This window comes from Ambystoma mexicanum, chromosome 9 (assembly GCF_040938575.1).
Source record: "Ambystoma mexicanum isolate Mex_15411 chromosome 9, UKY_AmexF1_1, whole genome shotgun sequence".
NCBI classification, from domain to species: Eukaryota; Metazoa; Chordata; class Amphibia; order Caudata; family Ambystomatidae; genus Ambystoma; species Ambystoma mexicanum.
Window position 1 is genome coordinate 1,292,564,487 of NC_090931.1, and position 26,291 is coordinate 1,292,590,777.

The 26,291-nt window shown below is 46.6% G+C and overlaps 1 protein-coding gene across 1 annotated transcript in view; it reads left to right on the plus strand.

The window, feature by feature from the left end:
• The window catches only part of SNX4 (sorting nexin 4), a 1,088,579-nt gene that overhangs the window by 465,460 nt on the left and 596,828 nt on the right, over positions 1–26,291 (plus strand). Inside the window, exons 3-5 of the mRNA XM_069616639.1 lie at positions 17,035–17,173; positions 17,259–17,408; positions 19,816–19,863. Coding sequence (XP_069472740.1) covers positions 17,035–17,173; positions 17,259–17,408; positions 19,816–19,863 — 337 coding nt within the window. The remainder of the gene's footprint in view (positions 1–17,034; positions 17,174–17,258; positions 17,409–19,815; positions 19,864–26,291) is intronic.

Genomic DNA, 26,291 nt, shown 5'->3' on the forward strand with positions numbered 1-26,291 from the left:
CTGGAGGAGGGCGATTTCCTGTCATTGGATTTGGAGGATGCGTACTTCCACATCCCCATTCTGAAAGGTCACCGAATGTTCCTCAGGTTCGTGGTCCAAGGACGGCACTAAAAGTTCAAGGCCCTCCCGTTCGGATTGAAGTCGGCACCCAGGGTGTTCAAGTGCCTCGCACCGGCGGCGGCGCGGCTGTGCCTGCAGGGGATCCACGTCTACCCCTACCTGGACAACTGGCTCATCCGAGCAGGGACAAGGGAGCTCGCCGTGGATCACACAGCAAAGACTGTCCAGCTGCTCTCGGACCTGGGATTCCCCATCAACTTTCCCAAATCCCACCTGGTCCCGTCGCAATTCGCACTGTTTCTGGGAGCAAAGCTCGACACAGTGGCGCGCCTGGCCTCACCGTCGGAAGACAGGACAAAGGCCATCCTGGGCAAGGTGCAGCGCCTGCTGGCCAATGATGTGGCCAGTGTGAGGTCCATCAAGTCCCTCCTTGGGATGATGTCCTCCTGCATATATCTTGTGCGCCTGTGCAGGCTTCGGATGCGCCCTCTGCAAGAGTTCCTCGACTCCTGCTGGATCCAAGCGATGGGCAGCTTCGAGGACGGGATTCTGCTCGACGAGACCTTCCGACGAGCGATCCGGTGGTGGAGCACCAGCGCTCATCTGACGGCGGGCAGAGACTTTCAGATCCCATCCCACCAGATAATGGTGACAACGGATGCCTCTCTGGAAGGGTGGGAAGCACACACTCGAGATCTTCACGCAAGAGGCCTTTGGCTCTCAGAGGAGAAGAAGCTCCACATCAACATCCTGGGCCCTCAGGTCCTTTCTCTCGTCCCTCAAGGGCAAGGTGGTGAGAATTTTCACCGACAACACCACCACGATGTTCTACATCTGAAGCAGGGAGGAACCAGATCCCCAGCCCTATCCAAGGAAGCCCAGGATCTGTACGCCAGACCCATGCTGGAGAACAGTTACAGGTAAGTAACTTGTTCCACATGAACGTCCGAAGGTTATACATGACAATAACTCAAGCAGCCAAGCTTGTGGACCCAATCGGTCTTCTTTCAGTGGACCATAAACCACTGGTTACACGAGACCCCTCACTCCGGCACTTAAGGGCTGAGTGGAGGTGGATGCAGAGTTTGTCTCCTATCCAAATCCTGTATAGTGGTCCTGGTAGGCTGTCACATCCGAGCATGATGCAATAAACAATACAGGTGTGGAGAGAGGCACATTAATACATAAGATGGAGAGGGAAGGCTACCTTAAATCAACCCCTTTGGCACAATGCACATATGCCGAGGTTGACACAATTCGAAAATTAGGGGTATAGGAGAGGAGCAACTTGCTACACCTCGCAGATATGGTGAAGAAGGGTACACTGGTCCCTTTTGATGACTTGCGCACTGTTTGATCTTACGGAGAGTGAACAATATCGCCACATGCAGCTATTGCACACCTTGCATGCTCAATTCTAGATGCTCCAGCAAATTCCATCTTGCTTCCCGCTTGAGGCAAATCTCCTCCCGGACTGTAGAATCACCAAAGTTATCTTCACTCTATCAGGTCATCGCTGCCTTCGGGACCAACGAGTTGCCCGAACCCAAGTCTAGAGGGGTGTGGGTCCTATTGACTCTGAGGAATGGGTAGAGGCATTAATGCCTCCAAGGGAAATCTAGATCTCTGGCAGGAAACGACTGATCAAACTCAAAATACTCCAGAGTTTATTATTCTCGCACCGGATTGTTTAGGTGGGGCTGGTCTGACCATGCGGATTGTCTCTGATGTGGGGGTGGTGGAGGCCACCTTTTTTCATATTTGGGAATGGCCTCAAGTTCATTGCTTCTGTCTTGATAAGTTACACACTTATGGGACTGGTGATACCAGACGACCCGAGATTGCTGCTTCTTGGAATTTGGAGTTAAACTGCTTTTAATAGATATGAGAAACGGTTCATATTCACTGCTGTTGGACTGATGAAACAAACTTATGCATTGTTTTGGGGGGGGTGGAGCGCCCTCCACTGAGTAAGTGGATCTCTGAAAATTGACAGGTGCATGGCCCTGGATAAAAGTGTATAATGCGCGGAGCTACCCGGGGATATGTACAAAAATATGGGGAAGTGGGAGAGGTTGGGTTAGCAGGGGAAGGGCTGGATTTTTTCTCATAGTACTTTGTTTTTCTTTTCTTTTATTGAGCATTTGTAAGGCGCCTATACAGCAAAAAGTGTTTCCAGGCGCCACAAGACAAAAGGGAGATGGGGGGAGAGGGGGGCGGGCAGAGGATAAATCAAATAATAGCTGTCCTTGTTACTGCACGTGCTTGACCCGAATGTCACAAGGCCTACTAGAAGTGCAGGCGGGGGGGGGTTGGGGGGGAAATCAGGGTGAAGGGATGGTGTATGGGAGGGGGATGGTATAGGGAGAGGGAGAAGTGCAGTAGGGAGTGGGCCCAGTAGGGCAAGTGCCAGGGGGCATCATGGGTGGGGGGGTGGTCAACTAGTGCAAGGATGGGGGTGGACCAGACTCAGTAGGCTAGTCAGGGAAGGGTGCCCAACGCAAGTGCTGGTAAAGGGGTCGCAGGGGAAGACTGGTTGGAGGAGGGCCTAGCCACAGTAAGACTCGTAAGGGACACGGGAACCAGTCGCAGTGGCAGGTGGAGTTGGCCAAGGAGGGGGAGAGGTCGGGAGGAGTAGAAAATGAAGGTCTTGAGAAGCTTCTTGAACTTAAGGAGTTCTGACTCATGTGTGAGAGGGGCCATTCCAGAAGGAGATCTGCGCCCACACTCTGCTTGGAGAAACGTCTGATCTGCAGGGAGTTAGTAATCCAGCCTGGAGAGAACCAGAGCTATGGAGACAATGTGTTTCTGGAGGAAGGTGAGGAAAGTGAGAATGCCTCAGAGGAGGTGAAGTTGGAAGTGGGCCATCTTGGCAAGGTCAGCGATCTGAAGTAAGGAGAGACACACCCAGGTTTTTTGCCTCACAAGAAAGTAAAGGCAGGGGGGTGTAGGAGTTAAGGAGGTCGGCAGGAGTCCCAATGAGAAGGAGATCAGTCTTACTGGCATTAAGGCATTAGCAGCACACCATGCCTCAATAGCAGTCAGACAATCGGGAAGTGGTGAGAAGGTAGAGCTGTGCGTTGTCCTCATAACACTGGAAATGAGAAGAGAAAGTGGAGATCAAGTGGGCAAGAGGGGCAAGGTAAATGCTGAAAAGCCACAGCAGAAGTATAGAGTCCTGATGGACGCTACAGGTAGGGAATGAGGTAGAGGAGCGAAAAGGGCCCAGTTACACTTGGGAGGGCCGGTTTGAAAGGAAAGAGGTCAACCAATCTATTGCCCATTCCGTAATGCCCACTGTATCACAGAGCCGATTTATGAGGGTGGAATGGTTGACTGTGTCAAAGGCAGAGGAGAGATCGAGTAGGATGAGAACGTAAGGAGATTTGCAGTCGAGATTTGAGAGCAAGTCATCACGGGTGTTCAGAAGAGTACTTTCGAGGGGATTGGGTCCTCCGACGTATTCCATATCTGACAGGTAATCATCCCAGCTGTGCTGCTTCGGAAAATTGTCTGCGTCCTGTGTCGATGACGTCTATACGCTGTCCTCTAGGGCCTCCGTCGAGCCGACGTCACCGGATTTTATAAGTAGGACGCCCGTAGCCTCGGTTCTGTTTTTTCCGTGAACGTGTTCACATCGGGGCGCGCCTCGGTTCTTCTGAGTTCTGTTCTTTCGGTTCTTCGAACATGTTCGTTGTGAAGATTTCCATGATGTCTTCTTCTTCCACCCCGCGGCCAGGTTTTAAGAAGTGTCGGGATTGCGGGTCCAAGATGTCGTTGACGGACTCGCACAATGCCTGCCTCTGGTGCCTCGGTGAGGGCCACGACACAAATGATTGTGTAGACTGCCAGTCGCTTACGTCGAAGGCCTTGCTGAGATCCGCTGAGTTTTCGACTGACTATTCGAGGGGCGACTCTCCGCATCGTCGTCGTCGGTCCAGGGTGCGGGGAGGTCTCGGTCCCGGAGTAGGTCCCGCCATTCCTCTGCCTCTTCGAGGGACTCACATAAGCGCCGTCATCGGTCGCCTTTCCCGTCCTCATCCGAGAGCTCCGGCTGTCGGCAGGTTGCTTGTACCAACAAGCGTTCCACTCCTGCAGAATGGGATTCATTTCGGCAGGAGATCATGCCGATTTTTCAGTTGCATTGCTCCGCTCCGTCTGCGCCGTTGAAAGACGCTGACCGTGCTAGAGCCGCCACTCGCACGCCTTTGGGCTCGGGTGGGCGGCGCGTTCATCAAGGACCTTCGAGGTCTCGATTGGACAAGGTGGATCGCTCTAGCCAGGCCCGCTCCAGGTCCCGGTCCTCGACGCCCTCAAGACCGTCAGAACCTGTGGGGTCTTCGAAGAAGACATCGACGCCTTTGGCGCCGAGGTCTTCCGAAGGACTCTCTCGAGGCTCTGCCTCCGAGAAAGCCGTCGACGCCATCGGCACCCAGGCTGTCGAAGGACACGCTCGGGGCCCCGCCCTCGAGGACACTGTCGAAGCTGTCGTGCCATGCTCGATTTCGACGCCAATTCCCTCGATGTCTTAAGAGGCCGCTTTGTCGGAGGTACCCTGTGGCAGGGTGCAACCCCCTAGAACGGCTCTGACCAAGTCTAAAAATGTCTGGCCCTTTTTCTGTGCCCCCATTCCAGCCTCTGGATTATATTTCTGTGGTGGAGGAAGGGTCTGAGGAAGAAGGTTTGGTTCCTGCTGAGATACCTGATGAGATTGTGTCTGGTCTTAGCCAGCTTGAAGACCTGCGTCAGTCGTTGCACGACGCCAATGATTTGGACACCTCTCCTGAGGTGGAATACGGTAGGCCAGAACCTGGCACCCACGCCGAGTCCTCGTACCGGCGCCTTATGTCGAAGGGTAACGGAATACTTGGGGTGGTTTGCGCCACCAGTGGATTGTCTGCAGGATGACCTGACGGATAACCTTGACCAAGGTCCGCCAACTGACCCAGTACTGCCATTCCATATGGCCTTGCAGAGAAGGGTGGCAGCGGCTTGGACTGCTCCGGAGAGTCTCCCAGCAGTGAGCAAGTCTTTGCTGAAGAAATATGGTCTCGCCAGTAGCAACCCCAGCTACTTGACTGCGCACCCTACTCCAGAGAGTTTGGTGGTGCAGGCGGCTACTACCCCGGCAAAACAGGCGTCGTACCCTACAATCCCTCCTGATAGGGACGACAAATGTTTTGATGGCTGGGCGAAGAAAGAGTTTTCTTCAGGGGTATGGCTTTACACGCTTCCAACTCCATGTGTGCCTTAGCACATTTCACTCATACTCTGTGGAATTGTCTCTTTGGCGGCTGAACACATTCCCGAAGGGGAGGAACGAGATGGCTTTCTTGCTCTTGTTCAGGATGGCAAGGATGCTGTGTGTGAATCCGTTCGATCGGGTCTGGACATGGCAGATTGCATCAGCCGCTCCATGGCGGTGAGCACCGTAATGCGCAGATTTGCGTAGTTGCGGAAGTCGGGGTTTGCTCCTGATGTACAAGCCCGGCTCCTCAACATGCCCTTTGATGGTGTACATCTTTTTGGCAGCAAGGCTTACGAGAGCCTTGAGAGGTTGTAGACCTCCAAAGATGCAGCGAAGTCGTTTAGCGCTGCAGTTCGCCAACCTCCGCCTTTTCGTCCTAAGGGACAACAATGGAGGGGAGGTTCCTTTCGATTTTACTCATCTTTTGGTAGATCGAGGGGAGCTGCAAGTCAAAGGGGCAACCGTCGGAGTACCAGAGGTGGAAAACAAGGTACTCGAGATGACAAGGCTGCTCGGGCAGTTGCCTCTTGTCACTCAGGCAATGCCGCTTCAGCTCAGTCATGAGGCCATGTCCCATGGTTCGCCAGTTGGGGGAAGGCTGGCTCAGCATCTTGTGGAATGGCGTGCCATTACTTCAGATGTGTGGGTTCTGGAGATCATAGCCCACGGCTACTGTCTTCCTTTCCGGCAGAGGCCTCGTGACAATCCACCAGGGAATCTCTCTTTGAAGAGTCTGTATCCGCTCCTTACGCAGGAAATGCAATGCCTGCTGCAGAAAGGCGCCATAGAACTGGTGCCTGTAGCAGAGAGGAACAAGGGTTGGTATTACCCTTATTTTTTGGTTTTCAAGAAGGACGGGGGATTGAGACCCATCATGGACTTGCGCGGTTTGAACAAGCTCCTCAGAAGGACAAGTTCAAGATGGTTACTCTTTCTCAAGTCCTCCAGGCCCTTCATCTAAAGGACTGGTTGGTGTCTCTCGACCTCAAAGAGGCTTACTTTCATGTGCCGATTTCATCCAAAGCACAAGAAGTACCTGAGGTTTGCGGTTGGCGACTCGCACTTTCAGTTTCGGGTCCTGCTGTTCGGATTGACCTCCGCCCCGAGGGTTTTCACCAAGCTCATGGTGGTGGTGGCAGTGTATCTCAGGAAAGGGGGGATTCACGTCTACCCCTTCCTGGACAATTGGTTGGTCAGGACGCGCTCTCCCGAGCAAGTCTTGGATCATCTGTCGGTCACCTGCCACTCCCTTCACAAGCTGGGCTTCTCCCTCAACTTAAAGAAGTCCCACTTGATGCCAACACAGCGGCTCCAGTACATTGGAGCAGTGCTCGACACATCCATGGGGCAGTGTTTCCCTCCCCAGGTGAGGGCTCATCACATTCAGCAGATGGTGCACACGTTTCAACATGCCCAGAGTCTCCCTGCGTTCGAGTTCTTGAGGTTGCTTGGGCTCATGGCATTCTGCATTCTTCTGGTGCCAGAGGCCAGGTTGTGGATGAGATCTCTGCAATGGGCTCTCAAGATGCAGTGGTCACAGTCCTCCGGCAGGATGTCGGACCCCGCTCAGGTGCCGTCCTCGGTCGCCCAGGACCTTCTGTGGTGGGCCGTCGAAGGCAATCTGATGAGGGGGGCTCCATTTTGGCTACCCTGGCCGCAGGTGACGATCGTGACGGATGCATCCCTCATGGGATGGGAAGCTCATGCCAACGAGTTGAGTCAGCGGTCTTTGGTCTCCGTTGGAATCCAGACTCCATATCCATCTGTTGGAGCTGAGGGCTGTCAGGCTTACCCTGAAGGCTTTTCTGCTGACTGTGTGAGGGAAGAATGTCCTGATTCTGACGGACAACACAGTGGCCATGCACTACCTCATCAAATAGGGGGGGGGGGCAGGGTCACTTCCTCTGTGCAGGGAGGCGATGCAGCTCTGGTTCTGCCATCCAGCAGGAAATTTCGATCTCGGTAGTTCATCTGGCCGGAGACAAAAACGAGACGGCGGACGTTCTGAGAAGGCAGAGCGTGATCTCTCAATTGTGGGAGATGGGTCAGGATATTCTCCTTTGGGGGACCCCACAAGTGGATCTCTTTGCCTCAGTGTCAACCGGAAGTGCGAAAGGTTCTGCTCGCGGGAATTTCCTCCAAGAGGAGCCTTAGGGGATGCGTTTGTGGTGGAGTGGACCTTGCCACTGCTGTATGCGTTTCCTCTAGTCCCCATCATCCCGCAAGTGCTGCAGAGGCTACGGAGGTAAGGTTCCCCGATGATCCTCATTGCTCCGGCATGGGCCCGGAGAACGTGGTACCCGGACCTTCTCGTCCATCTGCCCTCCACGTCGTTTTCCCTACCGAGACGATCTGCTCTCACGAGAGGGGGGTAGGGTCAGGTTCTCCATCCAGAGGTCAGATCCCTCATCCTTCATGCTTGGCTTCTGAAAGGTTGAGGTATAAGGATTGGGACCTCCCTGAAGACGTGATGGAGGTGTTGCTTTCGGCCAGACGGCCTGCAACAAAGTCCCTGTACCGTTGCCGTTGGAGAAAGTTCTGCGACTGTGGCAGGGTTAAGAATGTGGATCCTTTTTCATGTGACATTCCTGTGGTTCTGTCTTTTTTGCTTCCTTTAGCCCACAAGGGCCTGCAAGTGGGTACCATTAAAGGTTACCTGCCGGCGCTCGTCTGAAGAGTGTTCTTATTTCAAAATTCCTTTAATTTCTCAGTTTCTGAAAGGGCTCACTAATGTGTTTCCACCGTCACCTTTCCAGGTGCCCGGTTGGGATTTGAACCTTGTTCTAAATTCCTAATGGGTGCTCCATTTGAGCCTTTACATGCCTGTCCTTTGAGACTGTTAACCCTTAAAACTGTATTTTTAGTTGCGGTTACTTCCGCTCGCCGAGTGAGTGGCAGGCACTTTCTGTTAAGCCACCCTTCACAGTGTTTCATAATGACAGGGTTGTCCTTAGAGTCCGTCCTTCGGTTCTTCTGAAAGTTGTATCGGAATTTTATTTAAGCCAGAAGGTCATTCTTCCGCATTCCACCTGCCTCCGCATCCTGTTTAGGACGAGCAGAGGCTCCATAGGTTGGATCCTAGGAGAGCTTTAAGTTTCTACATGTCACGCATGTCCCGGGTCAGTGGATGATCAGCTCTTTATTGGTTATGCTGGAAGGCGTTTGGGACAAGCTGTTATTAAGCAGACTTTGTCTAGATGGATTATCTTGGCAATTTCTGAATGTTACCGCTTGGCGGGTAAGGATCCTCCGGTAGGCTTACGGGCCCATTCTACTAGGGGCATGGCTGCCTCTACTGCCCTGCAGAGGGGTGTTCCTATTCGTAACATCGGTCCATACGTTTGTAAGACACTACTCCCTAGATTCTATCCATGGGCAGGATCTGGCCTTTGGCAAGGCGGTCCTTTACTCTGCAATTTGATTGGGCATTCTAAATTTCTATATTCTAAATTTTTTACCCTCCTCCATACGTTGGTACTGCTTTGGGAGTTTGTCATAGAAATGGAATACGTCGGAGGACCCAATCCCCTCGAAGAACAAGTTACTCTCTTACCTGGTAACGTTCTTTCGATGGGATGGTCCGACGACGTATTCCATATCGCTCCCTCCCTACCTGCCCCGCTACAGAATCTCTTATGCGATTGCAGCTTACATTTCCGCAAGGCTTTCTGTGGTCATACTGGCAGAAGATTGGTGCCACACGTTCTGGGAAAAAAAACTACAACTGAGGCTATAGGCGTCGTGCGTCCTACTTATAACATCCGATGACGTACGCTCGACGGAGGCCCTCGAGGACAGAGTATCGACGTCATCGAAGGCTTAATGCAGACGCCGAAAATTTGCCGAAGCAGCACAGCTGTGGTCATTACCTGACATAGATATGGAATACGTCGTCGGACCATCCCATGGAAAGGTTACCAGGTAAGAGAGTAACTTGTTTTTCTGTGCCTCCGGATGCTCTGAAGCCAGTTTCTTGATTGCAACTCTCTTGGTATCTTTATGTACCCTGCAAAGTCACCCAATCATGTTTAAGTTCCTTTTTTGTTTTGCTTTGTGTTTTGTCTTGGTTAAAAAAGAATACAATACGTTTAAAAAAATAAATGAAAATTGACTGGTAGATTCAACCAGGTCTATTTAAAAAGAACCACAACACATTATATTGCATTTTCAAAGCACATCAAGATGAGTTTAATGTAAACAAGCCAACATTTTTCAGAGATGAAAAGGACTATAGAGATAAGGTGTCAGTCAGACGTACTGTAGAACAAACCAAGACATTGAATGTCCAAGAAACAGAATAAAGGAACCTGGACACAATTCAAGAAGTAGCAGGGGCAAGCATAAGAACCGATCAATAACTAGAAAGAGAGATGGTAGTAACTAAGAGGTCACAATTTCAGTAGAAGGCCAGAATGCCAAGGAGGTGTGACGAATCCCAGAAAATCGTCCCTGCTTCCCCATGGGGAGCCCCTTCACATGAGGCCAGGTAGGTGAGGCAACGACCTGAGAGTCCCTTTGGGGGTGGGGGATGAATATCGGGGAAGAACACAGTATACCCAGAATAGCCAATACCCTCCCTCATCGTCCTGCTCTATACAGGGTAACCTGATTCCACGGAATTGGCCAATTTGACTGAAAATATTTAACCAAATGGCCTAGTTGACTGAATTTAGGCTGTACGAAATGATCGTACAAGTAAATGTAGAGTAGAGATGCACACCTCTATTGTATTCAGAAATTAAATAATCAGTCAATTCGGAAATAAGTAATGCTGCTTAAAAACCACTTTAGGTGCTCCCAGAAAGTAAAGTGCTACCTTTACTGAAGAATATGTGTACTGGGAAGATTCACTGCACAATCACGGTGAATAAACTGGGGCACAGCAACTAGGAAATGTATTGCAATATCTTATTTCAATGTACAAGACATTTGCATTCATTCAATAATTCAAACAATAGAAACTTTCAGTTTTTCTGTTTAAATCAAATCTGTGTATTGTTACACATCATACACAAATTAAATTAATTCCACAGATTCAGTTTTTCTTATAAACAAAAATATTTTCTTTTAAGCAAAATGTATGGTAAACATGCACTTTGTGTATATACCACTTTCAATAAGAATACACATTTGTAATAAAATTCATAGAGGAGTCCCAATATTTGAGTTGACACAAGTTCACTGTTAGTATGACCGTGGTGCCCTCTTCTTAACTACGCGTTTCGGGCGTTTAACCCCCTTCTTCAGGTTTTAAATATTGGGTGACTGTTCTTTCTATTTCACCTGCAATTAATTATAAAGAAAGCTAAATGAATATTTAGGAAATCATATCCATAAATTGAAGTACTAAGGAACATTAAGGTACTATTTAGCACTGACCTTTGTGCTGGACTTGGAGTGTCGTCCTAATATTTGTTTTCAGAAGGATTTGGTAATCACTGAAAAAATATATATGTATATCAGTGTCAGACAGACGTAATACATGGTGTGGCTCAGGGAGGAGCAAGCGCCATACCATAGCGCTAGGTCCCCCTGTCGCCACACAAAATTAAATATATCCTATTTCTAGTTAAAGAAAATCAACTTCCAGCTTACCCAGAACAAGTGACAGTAGTTAAACTGTATGGGTCAGTAGTGAATAACCAAAGGAATCCCATAACTTCTGGGGAAGTTATGGCGGTACTGTCCTGTAAAATATATTGAACGTGTAATTAGGGGCTGACTAAAGCTAAAAACTGCCTGACAAATTCGTTATTTTTTGGTGGAACTGCATACCTGTGGTCAGCGTTAGCACTCCACATTCAGGTATCCAGGATCGTTTCAATGTGCGCTCGATCACTTGCTGGTAAGCGCGTTTTCGGCAAGTTTTCTGTGCGGCAATAATAAAAATGAAGTATCAGGTGTTGATCCTTCCTGGAACTAATTACTTTGTTATTTTGAAGCCCGTAACGGAAATTTACCTTACTTACTTGCTACGATCCTCACGCCACTCGAGAAACACTTCCTACGTCTGTTCTTCTCTGCCGTCTCTGGTAGAGATGCTGATTTCCCGCTTGACTACTAACTTAAGTTGTCCTTCTATTATTTTAGTGGCGTCTCAAACATGAGCGCCATCTTTGAATGGCTTTGGAAGGCTATTACATATATTAAATAAATCCCACTATTATATTTGACTCTGATAACTCGGACTCCAATGTGTTGACTAGATGGGTGCTTTGTATCGTTGTCGATAAGATATCTAATATAATTTATAAAAGCTATTTAATACATCAAACGAAGACTACTCTTTTATTTGTTGCCGGTAACTCGAGCTTGAATACAATATCTAATTTGATACTTTGTAATGCTATCCATTAGAGCCTCACTTTACACCGTGTGATGCACATTGTGTCTCCCTACGTAGCGCATTAAATTGTTACCCTGGTGATATGTTTTAAGAGTTCAACCATATACAGCTACATGTTGAATTCATAACATGGAGAGTCACCCCAGCACGATAAATGTTGATAAATTACACGGAAACAAAGCCTTCTAGAATATGCATGATTTTCAAAATATAAATCACATACCTCCCAATCTGGATAAGTTCAAACTAACAAATTCTCACAATATTTTACAAAATCAATATTCATAAAAAGCAATTCAAATTCAAATCCAAATCGATGTTCATTCCACGAGGATGCATAGTGTCCAATTTTTCAATCCAAAAGATCTCTCTCTGTTGTAACAGTTTTGTCAGGTTCCCACCCCTTCTGGGAAGTTTAATAGATTCAAGAATAACACATTTAATTTGTGCAATGGTATGTCTCTCTGCAATAAAATGTTGTGCAACAGGTGATTTCATGGAACAATTCCTTATATTTGACTTGTGTTCCCCCCCATCTCACTTTGGCTTTCCTACTGGTAAGTCCCACATAATACATGCCACAAGGGCATCTCATACCGTATATCACATTTTTTGTATCACAGGTTGATGTATGCATTAGTGACCTGTGTAAGGTAGAGCATCCAAATACCTGCCAAAATACAGACATGGAAGAGTAGATACTTCATGTATGACTAGTGCAAACGTACTGAGACAAAGATTACAAACAACCCAGTTGAGAGGAATAACATTATTACTTGGACGAAGAAGAGGCACGGAATAATGGGCTGAGCCAAACGAACACCAGCAGTCTAGTCAATAGTCAGTATGCTACCGATATATAAAAAGGGAAGACTCACTGAAGAGTTCAGTCCTCCCTTGAGGAGCCGTAAGCAGGTCGGTGGAGTGTTGAAGGGAGAACGGAGGAACCAGGACGCGATGAGAGGCAAGAAGCGTAAGCATCGGGAGAGGGTCGCAGGAAGAACTGACAATTGGGGTCTTCCTTGGAGAAGAGATCCCGCTGCGCACGCCAGCAAGGCAGAGTAATGGCAAGTATAAGCTGCGGAGATGCTATGGCTGGGACGGATGGTGTGGAGAGCACAGGATGGAACAGACTGACTCCTGGAGCAGGCTGGAGCCCGAACGTAAGCTCCCTGAAGGTAGGGGCTTACCGGGGCTAACTGGTGGGAACAGAGGACAGATCTGGGAACCCCTTAAGAAGGGTAAAAGTACCCTGGCGTTTAAGGTTGGAGGAAAGCCAATGAGCGTCTTTAAAGGAACTTTATTTGAAGTAGGGGGACTGGGACCCTAAGGTCAAGAAAGAGTATGAATAAATAAATAAAGATGGAACAAGGGTCTGGGAACCCCAAATACAAAGCTGTTATTACAACCATTATACAAACAAAAGCAGTGCCTGGCAGGATAGTGAACCATGTCTGCTATAGTAACTAAAGAAGCCATAATACAAACAATCCTAGTACCTGGCAGGATGGTGGACCAGGTCTGCCTTACAAATAGCAGAGAAACTGAAAAACCTTGAAGGCCAGGGTAAGAAACCATACCCCTTGGCATTGGGAGAGCCTAAGGAGACCAAGGGAAGAACATAACCCTTGGCATTGTGAAGGCCTAAAACAAGAAGAGCCAGAGGGGAGGGAGCCAACCCCAAGTATTGTGAATAGAATAAGTAATATAAAGAGGCTTTATTTTCTGTACCTGCTATTTACGGACAAATCCTCAAAGTGAACTATTAGAACTTTTTGTTTATACAATCTGGAGAATGTCTCCTCACCAGGAGGTGAACACAGTCTCAGTCCAGAAGAAGGGGGTTGCTCTTCTGGACTATGAATATCCTTGTTTTCTCCTCGTTTAAGAATGTAAGGGACAAATACATTTTGACGACACACAACAGTGGACTATTTGTTTTTGACAGACATCCTGACCGAGTCGTTAGTATTTAGTTGGTGCAGGGAAATTCCTCTTAGTTTTGGGTAGAGTTATGGTTTTCCTCTTTAATTTTAACCTAAATAAGTCTTTAACCACAACAATGACACCTGTGTGTCGATTTCATCCTTCCACACCCTTACAGAGGACAAATGCCTCTGTCTTTCTACATGTTAACTGAAGTGCATTATTATTTTTTTTAAAAGGGTTATCATTTGCCACAAGTAATAGGGCACATCTAGAATAAACATGTACCGACTGCTTAAAATCTTGTAGGAAACTCTTATTTAACAAGAGTACATATTTATGGTAAATGAACGCCTTAATATAGAAAGTAGTTATCTTTGATTGGGGTCTCATTCAGTTTATGATTTAAACTAATACAAGACCACTTGACCAGTGGACACAAGGACTGCTTTCAGCAGAAGAAAAACAATGCTCATTTGTCAAACATCTTTGTAGTCCCACAATATATTTTCTACCCAAAATACACACACCATTTATCAAGCTGCCATACATTGGAGCAATACTAAGTGGTATAGGATGCAATACAGAACCTTTATTAAAATGTGTAAATGTGTAGATCAATAAGTCAATGAAATTGGATTGAAGATACAACAGATGTTCTTAATCAGCTAACTCATTAATTGGGACGATACGTACTGGTTAGTGTGACAGGGTCATGACTCGGTCAGAAGGAACCAGGGACCCCTCTCAACCTGGGGTAGATGGCCTAGCAGGGCATTTGCAGAGGTAGTGAGAGGAGGTTGATAGGAACCCTAGCCTCTACCTCCCAGAGCGGTTACTGTTATGTGAAAGCATTGGTACCACTGTCACATCTGCAATGCCCATCAACTTCTGTTTTGGCTAGGTTGCTTGTATTTTTCTTTCAGGACTACATCCTCTTCATCCCACCCTCCCTCACCCACAAGCACTTAGGGAGTGGCAAGGAAGACTTGGTCTGTAACAGATGAAATGAGCTAACAGCCACAGAACGCTTGGTCCAAAATCTGTACGAGCTGAGATACAGGAGCCTCCTCATCCCCGCTAGATAGACCGCCCGCAAAGGAAGAATAACCTCCTCTGTTTTAGGAAGCAAGCACGGCAGAACTAGCGCTTTCCCAAAGCTGCGACTGAATGCATACTGGTGACCAAAAACGGAGCTGGGCTAACGGGTCTGTTTAAAGACCCAAAAAAATAAAACCAGACCCCTTGGAAAGGCATTGGAAGTGATTGTTCCACTAGAGCAGGGTGCCGGAAAGGCGAATCGGAACTGGGAAGATGCGCAGAGCAGGGGATGCTGGAATATGAAAGCCCATGCCGTTCTGATGTGGATGATGGGTTTTTAGGTGAGGTCAGGAGTGGAATTGGTGGATTAATAGATCAGGCAGTGAGTGGACAATGGAGAAAGTGTGTGTGTGTGTGTGTGTGTGGTGCCATTTGAGTAGTGTTGTGATGTCTGTGTGTGTGTGGTGCCATTTGAGTAGTGTTGTGATGTCTGTGTGTGAATGTTGAGAGACTGGGTAGGGTGTTGGGGAGGGAGAGTGTTATTGGTAGTTGTGATGAGGGTGGAGAGTAGAGGTATGAAAAGTGGTAGGAGATGGGTTGAGTGGCCAGATCAGGACAAAAGGAGGGCAGGGGTAAACTGGGTGACAGGGGGAGAGGTGAGACTAGTGGAGCTAGCGAGGGAGTGGGGGGAGGGAAGGAGTGGAGTTGGAGGAAAAGAGGCAGACTAGGAAGATCAAGGAGGGAAAAGAGCGAAGGCACCGAGGCAGAGGTAGTGAATGGAGGAGCGGGGGTGGTCTTTCTATTTCCAGAATAATTAATGTTCTCCTTTTCACTCTTTCCTTTTCAGAGTTTTCCACAGTCTGTTTCTTAGGCTATCTTCTTCCAGCTTTTCGTAATTAAACCTAATTGATGTCAGTGTGGCAGCAGGCGAGGGCTTAAATGGGGTGTCTGCAATATTGAAATAGAGTACCACTGAATTGCTACCTGCATGGCTCTGCTGCCCTGGGCTTCCCTATGCCAGCATGCTGCACCGGTCTTTAGCCAGTTAGTTGATTTTCTGCTCGCCCATGAGTCAACACAGGAAAAAGTGCTGCACTCGCAAGCCCAAATGCTGAAGCAGGTAGTATCGACAGCAGTCCCCTAACAGGTCTTTCTGCAAGGTGAGCCTTCTACATAAATCGTTGAGCTGAAGGTTTCTATGAGCCATGAGGGAGGGGGAAAGGAGGTATTCATCTTCCCTTTTGCAGGATCTGTATAAGACCTACTTTTTGGAATGTGATATAATAGTGACTGGGAGTGGAGGAAAGTCTCTGGGTAATTCACCCATACCCCCTTTTTACCTCCTACAGGCTGCAAACAGGATAACTGATATCCACTACAAACTCAAAAGAAGTGGTATCCCATATGACTGTGTCAAACAGCAGGTAGCGGAGCATAAGTAAACCGGTGCTGTTTTTGCTGCTCAATCTAGGCTTCGCTGGCAACCCCATACGATTACTTTGCTATCCAAGGTGCAAAAGGCACCACTGGAAACTTGGAGTAAAAAATGGAAATACGACAATATTTATAGCTTTTCGTAAAGAATTCCAGTGACTATCCCCTTTAGAGTGGTCTTTTGGAACTTTTACAAGACCAGGTGATTATACCAGCACATGGGAATGTGCAAGAGAAGCACTGGATAAGAGAGGTCTTTTTTCGTATCCTAATTTTGTTTCTGTACTTTGTCTTTATTATAAACCATCTGCACTACTGACCATCCCTTTGCTATACCATTGGTGATTTGTATAACTTAGCCAAAGTTTATTAGCAAAGATGCAGTCATTGAACATTTGCAAAATACATTGTACCAATCAGTTTATCTAGAAGTGTATTTATTTGAACAAAATGCTAAAAGGTTTTTAAGACTAGAGCCCATCTTGCTGAATGGTGATGTCATATTTGAGTTGACCACTCTTCCTGAACCCTGCCTCGTACACCACCATCCCCAAGCACCCCTTGCCTCCAGCCTCCCTCCCCTGCCCTCTATGTGGAAACTGGGGGCCCCTCCTGCTGTCTTTGCCACTTCTGAAATATTCTTTCTCGCCCCCCCCCCTCACCTCGAGTTGCGGACGCCTCATAAATGATCTCCTATAAGCCCCACTCCTGTTCCCTCTCTCCCCTGTCTCTGATGTCCTATGTCATAATGTACGCCCATTTCACTGCCTTATCTATATCGGTCTTCCTACTCCATCGTCAATATCTGCCTTTTCCGCATTTCCAATTACTTGTTTTGCATTTTGGAATTGAGCAATCTTTTATGTGTGCTTTTGATTACGGTCGTAATGTGCTTTTTTATCTATTCATTCTAATTGGATTAATGAGTTGTAATAGTATGTGTTTGATAGATCTGTCTTTATCTGGTTTTTAATTGTAGGTCTGTTGACCCTTTTACTGAAGGACAGAGTTCTCCTCCAGAATCGCTGTGGCGACGATACAGTGAATTTGAATTACTAAGAAATTATTTGTTAGTGAATTATCCATGCGTAGTGGTGCCACCGTTGCCAGAAAAAAGGGTAGGTTCCAACTTTTGCTAGTTTTGGCACATTCATCATTAAAAAAAAGCCTCAGTTTAATGCATCTTTATTTTTGTTCACACAGGCAGAGTTTGTTTGGCATAAGTTATCAGCTGATAACATGGATCCAGACTTTGTGGAAAGACGAAGGATCGGCTTGGAAAACTTTCTGCTACGTGTGGCCTCTCATCCTATTCTTTGTCAAGACAAAATATTCTATTCTTTTTTAACACAGGTATTATTTGTCCCTCCCTTGCAGGGTTGGCGTCTGTCTCAGTTTAGGTGGGGTGGTGAGAGGGGAAGGACGTTTTTAAAACGTAGGTTGTGGGTGATCACACACACAACTTCATGCCCTTCTAGTGCATGCCCTCTACCAGTTGTGCCTTTTCTTTGTGCACTCTGTCCTCTAACTCTTGGCATGCATAAACTGTAACCTCTTATTTAATGTATTTAATTGTTCATTTATAACGCCCTTAATAACAGTGTTGTGGTTTCTAAGCGCGGATCGGGATTCGAACCTGCGTGGTGCTGTGTTGGCTTGCTTCCAAGACCAATGTGTTACCCCTGGGCTATCTTTCCTCTGCTCCCAAATGACCTTTGGACAATCTAGGAACCAAAGTGAAGCACAGGGGTCTGTGTTACGTGTTCTGGGAATCAAGCAGCCTGGCTACCCGCATCCTGAACAGCACTCTGCTGCCCTTGATCCAAGTCAGCGCTTTATAGAAATAAAGCTGGGCACCTTTCTGTCGGGATGCGAGGTGTCTACAGGTCTCGACCTAGCAAGCAAACAGTATCTTGCCAGGAAGTACATATGTGGTCTGCAGTTTACACATAGATCAGTGCAGTGCCTGCATTAACTAATTGACTGGTCTTATCAGGTTATAAAACTCCCTCTCTGTCCCCACACTCTTGAAAAACGATCTTTAGTTTTTATTTTCTATTTTTGGACTTGTAAAGCGCACTGCAGCCCACAGGCATCGAGGTGCTATAAAGGATATTTAAGAAGGCTTGCTTGCAGGTTACAATAAGGGGCCCAGGAATAAAGCTTACAGACAATTGCTTACAGGGTTAAATTACAAAGTACAGTATTCTACATCGCATAGTGTGTCCAGTTCAGTGAGGTAGCATATGTAAAATATCGCACATGGGGGCTAAGCCCTTTATACAAAGAGCCTAGTTTTTAAGGCCTTGCGGAAGGCATCATGAGACGCGATTGATCTAGTCTGGGAGGTTATTCCAAAGAGTAGCCGCCATTGTTTGGAAACTCGAGCCCCCAGCACACACACTCTGCGCGTGTGAGGAACCATGATGCGGTTGGCATAGGCGGACCTGGAGGGTCTGGATGCTGTTTGTTTGGAGATCCTTTGCGCTAGATACCTAGGTGCGAGACTGTGAAGACATTTGTGGGTTAGGGCTAGAGTTTTGAAGACAACCCTTTCCTTGATAGCCAATGTACCTGCCTCCTGAGCGCTGAGATGTGTTCCCTACGTGATATGCCTGTTGCGGGCCTTAAGGCATTATCTGGGCTATCTGGAGTTTAGCCAGGTTTCTTTGGGAGGTACCAATAAAGAGGGCATTGCAGTAATCCAGTCTGGAACCAATGATTCCTTTCATTCCTTCGTTTAAAAATTATACTTTCCTGTGGCCCATTTCAACTATCTTCCGCCTCAATTTTGAGGATATTTAGTTCTACGAAGGGATGCTAATCATTGGGAGGTGTGAGCCATCTAAAAGTGGAGCAGTTAAGTCTTTGACTTCATCGTGGGCTGTATATTTATATGGGGGAGGGCACACTTCTAACCTCTGTTTCTTGCTGCTGCCTGTTAATGATTGTTTAAAAACTGCTCCCACATGTAATCTGTTTGATAGTTTTCTTGCTGCAGTGCCCCTTTCCCGATCTGTGCCCCGGGCATTGGCGTCATTGCAGAGGGCTTTCTGCCTGCAAATTCTTCAATAATTTGTGAGGCTTAAGCCCTTCCAAGCGGGTGGCTGGCTGCACCACTGCCCTAGTATTGTGGTAATCTAGTTATATATTGGGTGGCTAGCTCACATATGAAGCAGACCCCTCAGACATGGAGCCAGCTTGCACTTCACAAGTTCAAGTGTTGCGGCACAGCCGACTTGGATCTTCATTTAAACTTGGTAATAATAACTGTTATTACAGCATTTACCAGTCTGCCCTGAAGAGCTATATACGAACACAATTTGTTTAGAACAGTGGTGGGCAGTCTTTGGCAGGAATACATAGCACTTTTCCAAATTAGTTAATTTGGCCCATGGTAGCATGTCACCTACCATAAATGATTAATATTCCTTCTTACAACAGATTATCAATGCAGAATGTGTTTTATTTTGTTTTATGTGACAGAGGCAGGTCATACATTGATAGATACATATTTAATTGCCCCGTAAAAGGCACAGTAAATCCCAACACTTTGATCGCTAAGTGATTGAAGAATATGCATTGCCACTTAGAATGAGTTTGGAAGAAACCTCTGTTTTCCCAAAGAGAAACCTGATAAAACCTGTTGCATCTTGGATGTAGGGCATGAATAAGGGATGCATTACAGTGTTGGAAAAGAAATTTAAAAAAACCCTGTTTTTGCTGGAGTATGAATGTCATATATTTTTTTTATTTTCAGGAAAGCGGATGGAAGGAAGCAGTTAATGAGACTGGGTTCCAAATGAAGGTACTGTACACAGTTTGTTGAGATGTTGGCAAACACTTTGAGCTTCTCATGATTTCACAGTGTCTATAGTCAATGATTTGGTCCTGGATGATGATTGCTGATGCTGAACTGTTCCCACTGATTCTTGTTTATGAAGGGCTTTAAGTAATTGTAGTTGTAACAAAGCACATTTTTGACGTCAAAACTGAAATATAGAAGGGTTGCTGTTTATAGTCACTTGTATGCACTTGATATCTGCAATCCCCAAGAAAACGGGTCAGCACACCTTTCTCTGTTCTTGCTGGGGTTCAATACCTAAATTGTTCAAGTGAAAAAAGTCCAAGTGGTGCCCATTGGTCTCATTTGGATTTCGGTAGGCAATAACTGTGGCCATAATTGAGTAACTTATCATATACCTAAATTAATATATGTAGTTACCACAGAGTCTATGTTAATCGCTCTCTACAATGTATACTACTGAACTAAGGGCAGGGGCAAGTCCGTGCTCGTTTGAATTTTTAAGGAAAAGAGGCCCCATAACCTGAGCTTTCCTTAATCTTTATCTTTGTTGAGTTGGTGACTTTAATACCCATATTCGTCTAATATGAATTTTTGAAACCCATCATAGTCAGAGAAAGATGAAGTTTCGCACATTCCCACCAGTTCTAACTAGAGCATGACTGACCACTCCTTAAAATCTCCAGATGTGATCCCTTTCTTTGTACCAAGATCTAGAATCTGACAATGAAAGAAATAAAGCAGGTTGTCCCCGCTACGACAACTTACTGCCTGGAAATACTTTCTAGTTTCATGTTTCTACAGGTTAATTTAGGAAAAAGTTCCCTGGTTAGGAAATGTCCTTCTACAACTGTCAATTAAGCACAACCCCTTTTTAATTTGGTTCCAAGCATTGATTCCAGTTTCCGCCCAAAAGATTTAACCAAGTAAGCAGTTGCGTTCAGTTACAGCTAATCGCAGAAATATCCAGTGGTGTTCACTGCATCTATAAATGTTGGATTTTGTTTTGGTGGAGCGTATGGATATGTTGACACACATTTGCAGTCACAAAATACAAACTATAATTGTTACTTCGCTAGCTTATATTGATAGTTTGTACATTCCTAAATTCCACAATCCTAGAAGTATGTTAGAAAATCTGTAGGATCCCCAAAAGTCTGTTGTCCTTTTGATGGTTTGGTAGCGCTGGCTGCAGCAGCGCAGATCAGAAAAGGGACAGGGTATAGATTATGGAGAACAGAGGAGGAGTAGTGATGAATCTGAATTGCGCGGGAAAGCTTAGGAGCTGTGAAGAAGCTGATGAGGTAGGACATTGGGCAGCTGTGAGGACAAGTCAAGTGCAATAACTAGACTGCAGGAGAACCAAGCATTGGTGAGTGGTACCAGGAGTAAGAGGTTAGAGGTAGTATGCTATTTGATGGTCCGCGACGACGTAGTGTCTGGCATGCGATCTAATGGACATTTTTCTTATTAGATTTGAAACAAATATTTTTATCAACAATAATTTGTTCTCATTATTTATTAACTTTATAAAAAATGCATAACATTTTACAGAATCAGGGGATAACCAAGATGTGTGATAGAAAAGGGTGGATGCCCGTGGCTAAACAATAGAAATCCTACGTGCTCGGAAAGTATTACTAAAAGAAATGTCCATAGTAGAAACACTATATCGGAGAAGTTTCAAAGCACAAGTTTAAACCCTTTATAGTTAATTTTAGGGTCTTCCTCAGGACACACTTTCCCTCCTGAGTATGTGGACTCCAGTATTACACATCAAATATATAATAGTCTAAACTATGTTGGCTTTTTTTTCACCTCAGTTTATTAAAAGTTGTCTTTGTGCTGTATATTGATCCAGCTGTTTTTATATATTGTTATCCATTCAGGTGGTTATGGCTGAGATTAAGGGTATTTGTCTTATTTCCATGTATTTATACAATGGATGCTTTGCATGTAAAGCATTCACGTCTCACGCTCCTGTTGTCATTACTGCTATGTTGGGCACTGGGCTGCCGTGCCAGTGAATTTTGGGCATTCTCCCACAAACGTTTCCAGCGGTGGCATTTTTATCAAGCTGATACTACAAGAGCACATATATTGCTTTCAGTTATTTTTCACGTGCGGTTGTCACTCCGCAGTTTATTTTGCCTATCCATTTGACACAGTCCTAGCAGAGAGTTCCATGATTGTGAGGTATGATTAACGAGTGGGAGAAACTGAGAGCGCGCCAAAAGCTGACCCAACAGGAGAGTTCTGTTTGCAGATGGCAGTCACTCTGATGAAGGGTGGAGGATGCCTGGTGACGTAGTCACGCAATGTAGAAGAGACATCCAAGGAAAATCCAGCTAGAGCAACACAAGTGAAAATAAGTTCTGGAGGAGGGAGTCCATTGAGTGCTAGAGAAAGAGATTGAATTGAGAAATGCTGAATGCCGGAACTGAAATCTAAACTTCCTAGAGCCACTGTCAAGGATCTTGAATGGAATAGCACTGAATGCTGTATTTTGAAAGGAAGGTTCTTGGAGCCAGTTGAGGGAGCGATTGATCTTTTCAAGTCTGTGAATTATGTATGGCAAACAGTGTTTTCTTTTTTTTCTCTTCTCCATCCCCGTAGTCCTGTCCCCACCCCCGGCTCTGTAGGGGATTCTCCAAGGGAAGGAACGAGAGGGAGGATGTGAGGTTCATGAGGTGGAGACCTGCAAGTGCTAAAATAATGTGAGCTGAGGAGAAGCACGGAGTGAGGTTTGGAACACTGATCCAAGTCCTAAGCAGACACTTCAATTCTGAGTCTTTTTGAGATGTGGTGTTGCCTGAAGGAATCCAAGAAGATGGGTGAGAGTGAGATTTGCAACACCATAACAAATCATGTGCTCCTATACTACGCTGGGGGGAGAAAGAGGACATTGTGGTCAGAGAGGAGCAACTCAGAGGACTACTGCCGAGAGCAGCACAAATGCAGAACAAAAGTGCAGTGAGAAGCAGAACTCTGAGAAACTCTGAATAAGAGGAGCATATACTAGAGACCGATCATTCAAACTGAGGTGTGATGGTGAAACCGGTAAAGAGGGGTGAGGCCCACCAGTGAAGAGGGGTGACACTGGGAACCAGTCCAGAGGAGGCTTACCGAGGCCTTGCTGCTAAACTAAACCAACATTGAATTGTGGGAACTGAAGTCCAGGTCTGCAGAAAACTCTATGAAAAAGAGACTAAGTACATAAAGACTATATACTGGTAGCTGGCATCCATTTTAACAGAACACTCTTAGAAAGAGCTGCAGACCCAAGATGGTGGGCGAAGAATTGAAGAAGCTTTTGTTAACAAAGTAACATGCTGGAATTTGTGTATAGATCTTTATTAGTACACAATGCAGTGTACAAATCTGAGAAATGCCACTTTGAATGGATTGTGTCCTCCCACTTATTCCTCATCTTGGATATCTCCAATATCCAGCGTCAGCTGCTTCTGCAATATCTTTTCGCCAGAGTCGATGCTGTTGACTCGATGTCCCTCGAGGGTCTCCGTCTCAAGGATGATGCCATTAAAGGTATATATAGCACGCGCAGTGCTCATTGGCTTCAGTTCTGTTTTTCCGATTGAGCATTCGCTTCGTGAACTGCGGCACACTTCAGAAATGTCTTCGAGAAAAGACAGAAAATGTCTGCCTCCGACAACCCCAAAGACCGGGCTTAAAAAGTGCCAAGACTGCGATGCTAAGAGGTCGCTGAAAGATCCTCATCGAATATGCTTGTGGTCTCTCGGTGTCGAGCACAAGATCTCGGCCTGTTCAAAGTGTCAGTCGATAACCGGAAAAGCTCAGAAGGAGCGTAAAGGGACATTAGCGGTGGTAGACCCCACATAAAATCTCCTTTGACGGCCCCATCAAAAACTTTCTTCCGATGAAGCGGGAGACGACTCTCTTCGACGGAAAAAGACAAAAAGGGCCAGGTCATGGAGTGGCTGCCACCACTCCTTGTCATCAAGGAAATCGAAGAAAAGGCATCACAAATCGCCTACTTGGTCCTCGTCCAACTTGAGAGAGGAATAGATCTTGTCCCACTAAGGCCTCTACTCCATCTGAAAGGGAATAATGTAGGCAGGAAATGCTCAACATGTTCCAGAGCCAAAAACCCTCGAAGCAAGTAGGCCATGCTCCTACTGCACCTTCTGAAGCCGGTAAGGAAAGGGCCCGAGCCAAATCCTGCACGCCCGGGACGAAGGCCAGATTCCCATAGAGAGCCGTCTAGGCCTTAGCACGATGAAAAGTCATTGAGGAATCCTTCGAGCCATACGTTAAAACACAAGTCGATGTCATCGACCTCAAAAACATCCTAATAGACTCCATGGTCACCTGGCCCGAAACCTTCAAAGCCATCAACCCCTTTACCTGAAATACAGAAAACCTTTACTCCTTTACCAAGAAAGGATTTCTTTAAGTCTCTCACTTCTATTTATGACAACAAAGAGCTGTCTGGTGGTAATTATGCGCCCTTTGGTTTTCAGTATGGCACACCAAAGGTCCCTGATAGTTTCATATCAAAAGAATCCAGGTTGAGAGATCTGCATGAACATTTACAGACAGCCAGTGGAGTGGACACTTCACCGCCTCTTACTGGCAATTAATGACCAAGGTAGTGGATTATCTGGAATGGAGCAGACCTGCCCTCGTATTCGAACAGGGTGACCTCACAGATATCCTGGACAAGGGTCCTCAAAGGGATCCTATTCTACCCTTTCATGCAGATCTTCAGAAGAGGAAGTGCTAATTGGAAGCACTAAAATCCAGTCCGGTAGTAAATGACAACCTGACAAAGAAATACCGACAGGCAAGCAGTGACCCGAGCTGCATGTCGAAACACCCTACCCCAGAAAGTGTAGTGGTGCAGGCAGAAACCGCTACCTCCAGGTAGGCTGCTTATCCGACCACGCCATCGGATCGGGATGATAAACGGGTAGATGCCTAATCAAGGAAAGTCTTTTTTGCTGGAAACATGGCTCTCAAATCAGCCAACTCCAGATGTGCCCTTTTGTAATTCACTTGCACTCTATGGGACACTAGTTCCATGGCGGTTGAGCATATTTCCGAAGGGGAGGAAAGAGACGGTTTCTTGGCCATTGTAAAAGATAGCACACGGGCCATGTGCGAGTCTCTTCGTTTGGGTTTGGATTCGGCTGACAGCGTCAGCAGAGCCATGGCAGCAAGCACCGTAATACGCAGGTTTGCCTGGTTAAGGAAGTCTGGATTTGCACCGGATGTGCAGTCTAGACTCCTTAACATGCCTTTTGACGGGTCTCGTCTTTTTGGCAGCAAGGCTGATGAACGCCTTGAGAAGCTGCAGACCTCGCAGGCGGCAGCCAAGTCTCTAGGTGCCACTATTAGGCAGCCTCAGCCTTTTCACTCCAGTGGAACATCTTGGAGGGGTAGATATTTTCGCTACTGCTCCTCAATTGGAAGAGCGCAAGTAATGGCTGGTCAAAGAGGCCAAAGAATAGTCCCTCGTGGTGGACGAGGCAGAGGTGTATATCCCGCCCAAGCAGCAGCATCTTTACCAGCAGCCAATGCTTCTGTCACCTCAAAACCTCTGATATCTTGAGTGATGACACCCCAGTGGGAGGCATACAGTCACAGCATCTGAAAGAATGGCATGGCAAGACGTTACTTTGAATGCTTGGGCACTATAAACCATAGCCCAGGGTTACTGCCTCTCCTTCATTCAGAGACCTCAATCATCCACCAGGGAGTCATTCTTTGAAGGTTCCATATCGATCTGTTCCTTTTGCAGGAAATGTTGACCCTGCTAGAGAAAGGTGCTATAGAGCCAGTACCTGTAAAGTAGAGGAAGAAAGGATGCTATCCTCCACATTTCCGAATCCCCCAAGAAGGACGGAGGACTGAGACCCATCTTTGACTTGAGCTACTTGAAAAAGTTCCTAAGGGTAGACAAGTTCAACATGGGTCATTCTTGCTCAGATCCTACAGGCCCTCCAGCTCCAGGATTGGATGGTGTCATTGGACCTTCAGGATGTTTATTTTCATGTGCCAATCCATCTGAAGCACAAAGTTCCAGAGGTTCACTGGTTGTCGGTTTTGAGTTCTGCCATTCGGGCTGACCTCCGCCTGAGGGTTTTCACCAAACTGATGGAAGTGGTGGCTGCAAGTCTCAGGAGAGGTTGATTCACGTGTTTACCCCTACCTGGACGATTGCCTGATCAGGGCGCATTCTCCCAAACTAGTCCTGGATCATCTCGGTGTGTCCTGACTCTCCACAGACTGGGCTTCTCCCTCAATTACAAGTCCCACATGATACCATCTCCTCAAAAGCTACAGTTCATCATGCCTGTACTGGATACAACCTTGGGAAAGACCTTGCCACCTGAGGTGAGGGCTCAAGACATTCTGCAGATAGTCACCAAGCATCTCCTGGCCTTTGA